At 33.1% G+C, this 6,095-nt stretch overlaps 1 protein-coding gene across 1 annotated transcript; it reads right to left on the bottom strand.

Moving 5' to 3' along the window:
- Positions 1-2,835: 2,835 nt before the first annotated feature.
- Positions 2,836-5,836, bottom strand: LOC120067253. Its single transcript, XM_039018818.1, has 4 exons — positions 4,989-5,836; positions 4,581-4,821; positions 3,696-3,813; positions 2,836-3,535 (listed from the first exon to the last, which is right to left on the bottom strand). The coding sequence occupies exons 1-4, from the start codon at positions 5,600-5,602 to the stop codon at positions 3,444-3,446; spliced, it is 1,065 nt and encodes a 354-aa protein (XP_038874746.1). The 5' UTR covers positions 5,603-5,836; the 3' UTR covers positions 2,836-3,443.
- Positions 5,837-6,095: the final 259 nt, after the last annotated feature.

Raw genomic sequence — 6,095 nt, forward strand, 5'->3', positions numbered from 1 at the left:
ATGATGTAAGAACAAAAAATTGAAAAGTTGACTTTATATATATGTAATACTATATAAAAAAGTATCCATATACATACATATTTAAGTTTTCAATGATAGGTTAACTTGATGCTAATTCAAATATAGCACAAACAAACGAATCATCACATGAGCCAACCTACCTCATAAATAATGATTTATATCCAATTCGACTAATGAATGAGTTAGTTTAAAGAGTTAAGTCAAACTTTAACTTTGAATGAAACTTGGAAAGGGCTTAGCCTAGCCTTTAAGCCACAAGTTCGGCCCGTTGATGAAGTTAAGCATCATATTTAGGAGTTTGGAGTATATAGCTACTTATAAAGTCGCATTTGAAAATATGGCAAAAATCGGAATTCTTCATATTTATAGCAAATATGTTATCTTGCACGTGCAACATCTTTTTCGTATTCCATTATTGCCCCTTGATTGGTTCATCAAGATGCCCACATCACCATTTACTTATACGATTTGGATTTCAAAATTTAGAATATGTTTTTGATACCTTCTATTTTCTCACATTCTTTTTCTTTTTACGATTTTTCATACTCTATTTAAATTTGTCTCATTATTAAATAGAAGGTATTTTCTAAAAGTTAATATGTATTAGGGATTTTGGTTTGCAGCTTTACATTTTATAGAAAAACATGGATATGCATGATTTTTAAATACAATATATATATATGTTATGTGCATGGGGGAATCATGTTTATTAAAATAGGGGAAAATGTTGGAAATAGCACGTTGAAGTTTTCATCAGAACTAGTACTCTTCTTGAAAACTCGTTTAAGTACATCTCGCTAGATCGACCACCGAGACTTAGTTAAAAAAATTAACTTTTTCTAACCATTGTTTTTTGCCTTCTCGGTACATCTCAAGCAAGTTACACATTGAGATTTTACTAATTTTTTTTCAAATATTATGTAATCTACCCAAATCTTATATCAAATATTATATATTTTCAATTTTTTTTCTAAATTTGGTTATCTTTACCAAATATTATATCAAGTTCTCAAGTAATTTTTCAAAATTTTAAGTCAATTTATGTTTCAACAATTATATAAATTTCTAAGTTTTCAAATGAATTTATGAATTAGATTTTTTTTTTTCAAATGGATGATTGCATTTTTATTTTTAAATATGGGAAAGATTAAATTTTTTTTTTTATAAAAAAAGTTTCATATAGAAAATAAATAAAATCTTGGTATTAATTTGTCCGAGAATTCGTCGATGTCAGTGTTAATCTGTTTGAGATTAATAACAAGATTTTATATATTTTCCATATCTTACCTCCAAAAAAATTAATCTTTTCCAAAATTTAATAATCAAAATGCAATCACTTGAGATCCATGTAAAAAATTCATTTGCATACTCGGTAAGTTCATTTGAAAATTAGAAATTAGGTTAAAAGATTTGAAAAATTATATAAGATTTTGATATAATATTTGGATAGCCGAATTTGGAGTAAATTTGAAAATATATGAGATTTGGGAAGATTACATGATAGTTGAAAAATGAATAGAATTAATCAAGCCCAAAAAAGTCGATAGGTTAGAAAAAATCTCGGTGGCACCAAGAAAAACTATTTAAATGAGTATTTAAAAAGAATGCTAATATTTTAAGATGAAAATTTTAACATGCTATTTCTGACAATTTTCCATATTTTTATCTTCTCATAATTACTAATTAATAATTAAAAAATTGATTTTATCATTTTTCTAATTCAGAAATTATTTTGCCATTTTTACTAATAGAACTTCAAAGTTTGCTATTCTTCAAGTTGGCCCATATATATTTGTATCAAACTTTTAACTTTGGAGAAGCTTGGAATAGGATGGAGTTAGGAAAGTTCTTGTGGCCTTTGATGAAGCTAAGCTGATCAACATACATTAAGAGAATTGTCTAATTCTGAGAGTTCTTTTTTATTATTATTTCAGCTATTTTTTGGCAATTCCTCTTTTGTCTCCATAGTTTAAGTGACAGTAACAGTCGGTGCATCAAAACGAAATAAAATATTTCAAAAAAAAATTTAAAGAAATTGTCACATGATAAATTATGATTGAACAATTTAGTAAGATACATAAAAATAGGTGCTACTTCGGATGCACCTGAATATTTATCTTAAGTGATATTGTATTATCAAGATAAACAGTAATTTTTGTAGTAGCTCAAGATAAAAAAAAAAAAAAGATGATATGGAAGGAGAAACTTCCATGTGCTAATATGCATACATATGTAGTATATGACAACCAGACATACAAACACCCCAAATTGAATTGTTTTAAAAACTTCCATACATTATTTATTGTGTAATCAACTAACCCTATGAAAACAGTTTTCACTTATTAATTGGATAAAATTATTGTCTTTTAACTGATTTAAATACTATTTTGATCCAGTGTTTTTCGATTTTGGTCCATTTTGGATTTTGTATTTTCAAATTATTCATTTTAATTCTTATACTTTCAACGTTGTTCATTTTTAGTCACTATACTTAAAAAAAAATGACCATTGTGGTCCCTTAAAAATAATACAAAGGGACTATAATAGTCATTTTTAAGAAGTACAGAGATCGTGTAGGGTCCCAAAATGATCGTTTTAAAAGTACTAAATAAAATGAACAAAAATGATCAAAGTAGTAATCAAAACATCTCAATTTTGTCAACTAACAAAATTGTCCATTCTGTCATATCAACTCACTGGAAGATTGATTATAATTTCCCATATAATGTCTTATCCCAAATTTCTCATAGTAGATTAAAAAGGGAAACAAAAAAGGTAAACAAAAGCTACAACAGAACTGAAGATATCCATTGATTATAATTTAATCAACCAATAAAAGCCTAATATTGCTTTCTAAAGCAGTGCCTATGCCCCCCCCCCCTACCCAAATCCAATTCTATTGTTCTCACCAAACTCTATAAATAGAAGAGAGAAAGAATAAAGTTGGCTTTTTAGCATTAAAAATACCAACAAAAAGATAAGGATACAACAGCAAAAAGCAGTAATTTCCTGGATTTTGGACTCCAAAATTATCAACTCTACTGCCAGTGTCTATACAGGCACTCTCTTCTCATTAATAAAATGACTTGAACAACAACAACAACAACAAAATTAAAAAATTTGAAGAAAGAAAAAGGCCGAAAAAACTCACAATGGCTGCTCAACTGCAGGCGCAAACCTGCAAAATGTTAGTCAGACAAGACACGTACTGGTTGATTTCTAACACAATTTCTTTCTCTACCCCCCACAAAAAAAAAAAAAAAAAAAAAAAAAAAAAAAAATTGAAAGCAATGCAACCCAGATTTTGATTTCTTCCCATCTTGATTGCAAGCCTAAATAATAATAGCCTCAAAAATAAATTAAGACATACTAAATTAATTCTCTAATCAAAATCTAAGCCACAAAATTGCAGGACTGAGACCTTAAAGTACCATTGCCACTTTCTCCTGCGAAACAAACGTAGAACAGTGAGCAATGAGAGGCTCGTAATGGTCAGCCCCGGCGCCGCACCAACCTGTATATGGTAATGTTTATGTACACTATGTTAGCAATAGGCGATGATAAAGAAAATGTTAGGTGCAACTTTGGAGATTGGGCCATGTTGTTCGAGGAAGAATGAGATTAAAGAAAACTCAGATGTGAAACCAAAATAGCAGATGGGGTTCTTCCATTACCTGTTCCTTTCATGAAAAGAAAGAAAGGAACTTCGCAAATTTCGCTTCTGGGTCGGTGTGGAAGAAAGAAAACACAATTTTCTTCATCAACCATTGCATCGGATCCGTGTGCTTGCACCTTGAAAGTTCATAATTCAGGGCTTTGGTCAGTAACTTTTGGAAACAGATCTTGAAGTAAAATAAGTTTGGTGCCCAAAAAATAAGTTCTCCAAATTATGAAACTTAATTGTGAGCTGCAAAAGCACTGGTTCAAGTTTCGTTAAAAATGAGAAACAGCTTCACCTACTCTGTACCTGAATATTAATTTTTGTAGCTTTGAGTTTTTCAATATGGAAGAAAGAATTCACAAAAAAAATGTCCTTTGAAGTACTATTATCTTGAGTGATGAGGAACTCTATGTGAAGTACAACAAACCTAGAACTTTTCATAAAAGAAAGCTTCGATTCACATCTGGTAGTTACTTATTTAATTGCCTATCAATATGAAATTGTAAACCAACAACATAAACTTCGAACCAGTTAACATTTCTTCCACCATGAATAAAATTTCATCTAGAAATCTCAATATCTCAACCAATCCCAAATAGGGAATCATCCAATAATAAACCTTTAACAATTTGAATTTCCCATATTTAGGCTTAGAAATCTCTTCTAGAACAAAGCAGTTTCAGATTCATCTATTTATATGTACCAGAAGGAACCATCTTGACCAATTTGTCAAACATCACATACATGTCACAGAATTTCCCAGAGCAACAGAATTATCAAGAACTTAAGACTAAAAAAAGTCAATGACCCAACATATCAAAAAAATTCGTCAAAAACCATATAAAGTCATAGAGGAACACAGGAAGAAAGGATTGGTTGGTTCAGTAAAAAATCTTACAACGTATATCTCACGCTTGAACTCTGTTGCAAGACATTCAATTGCTATGTCATCCCCAAAAGCTGCGGCGTGGCCCTCTCTGTTCTCATCCACAGATAACAATCCGTCTTCTGTGTATTGCAGAGTAATAATATCGTATTCATCCCCAAGGGAACCGGAAATTGACATGTATTTCGCCCAACTCGTACCGTCGTTAATCGGAATGCATCTTTCTTTGTAAATCGACTCCGCCGCCGTTTCTCTTCAATCGGAGCAAACAAAATGAGATGCAAATACATGGAAAATTGAGAAGGCGCTACCGCCATAGAGCGAAAAACAATCTAGATCTCATGGTTATCGCTGTCCAGAAGTTAAAAATTGTTATAAAAGAGAGATTTCAGATCCAATGTAACCATGAATTGAAGATACCTCTGCATGCCGAGTTGAACGAGCTCATCAATAGCTCCGTCCAATGCCGGCCGATCCTCTTTCTTGGCCAAGAATTTAACCTCCTGAACCACATGTATTCCCCATCCATTCTTCAGATCGGGGGAGTAGAGATGCCTAATCGCGTCATTAATCACCTCAGTCTCCTCCAATCTCGCAGATCCGAAATCCTCCAAGAATCGCCTCACCGTCCGCCGTCGAAGCTCCCGAGCGTCGACCTCACGCGCCATGTTCATAGCTTTATGAGAAGCCGTAAACAAGCAGTTTCCATCAGAAGAAACCTCACCACCATGAGAGAGACGAAAAACCACAGATCTCAACGGTATAGAAGAGGAATCAGCACCATTCTCCTCCGGATGCTTCCAGAGAACGCCTTTAGCATGAAGTCTCTGAAGCTGCCGCCTCTGTTGGTCCTCAAGGCCAAGAACATCATCCCAGGCAGTGGCTACAACGGTGGTGGTCTGGTCCAGAAGATCTAGAGCTCCATTGGCATCTATGACAGTGGAAGAGTTCTGGTCCCTCCAATTAACGACCGGGGAGGTGGTCGGAAACGACTCGGCTACAGCCGTGGTGGAATCACAGAGTAGCTTCCCCATTATAGGAGCAGAAATGGCTGCAAAAGTACGGATGTAGAACCGTTTCGGAGTGTTTTCTTTGAATTCTCTTCCTTCCAATGGTGAAGAAGTTGCAGAGGAGAGAGAAAGAGAGAGAGAAGAGAGAGAAAGAGGAGGTTAGGGTTAACGGATAGATGTACGAAGGACAAGAAAGAAGACACGTGTACTAATCTACACTCTTTTGAAGGCGCATTTAAGCATGGATTCTCGTTCCCATTCCCCAACGGATTTATTTGCTATTATGCGCCCTTCATCTCAACCATTTATATATTATTTAATATTTGTTTTTTTTATTATAGCTTCAAATAAAGCACCTTCGCTTTTTTTTTTCTCTTTTTTTCTTTCTTTTTGGGGAATGTATTTTCTTTTGTGGAGGGGAGAAGAAGAGGGGTAGGTGGGATTTTTTTTTCCCTATGTTTTGTAATATTTCTTAAAATAAATTAAGAAACAAAATTATTGTTTTTTCTTTTTTTGG

This window comes from Benincasa hispida, chromosome 1 (assembly GCF_009727055.1).
Source record: "Benincasa hispida cultivar B227 chromosome 1, ASM972705v1, whole genome shotgun sequence".
Lineage (NCBI taxonomy): Eukaryota > Viridiplantae > Streptophyta > Magnoliopsida > Cucurbitales > Cucurbitaceae > Benincasa > Benincasa hispida.

Excerpts from the sequence above, each read along its gene's own strand:
- LOC120067253 (XM_039018818.1), bottom strand. The coding sequence starts at position 5,602 with ATGGGGAAGCTACTCTGTGATTCCACCACGGCTGTAGCCGAGTCGTTT. Across the intron at positions 4,822-4,988 it reads GTTCAACTCGGCATGCAGAG|AGAAACGGCGGCGGAGTCGA; the intron begins GTATCTTCAATT and ends CTCCGATTGAAG. Across the intron at positions 3,814-4,580 it reads TCAAGCGTGAGATATACGTT|GTGCAAGCACACGGATCCGA; the intron begins GTAAGATTTTTT and ends TGAACTTTCAAG.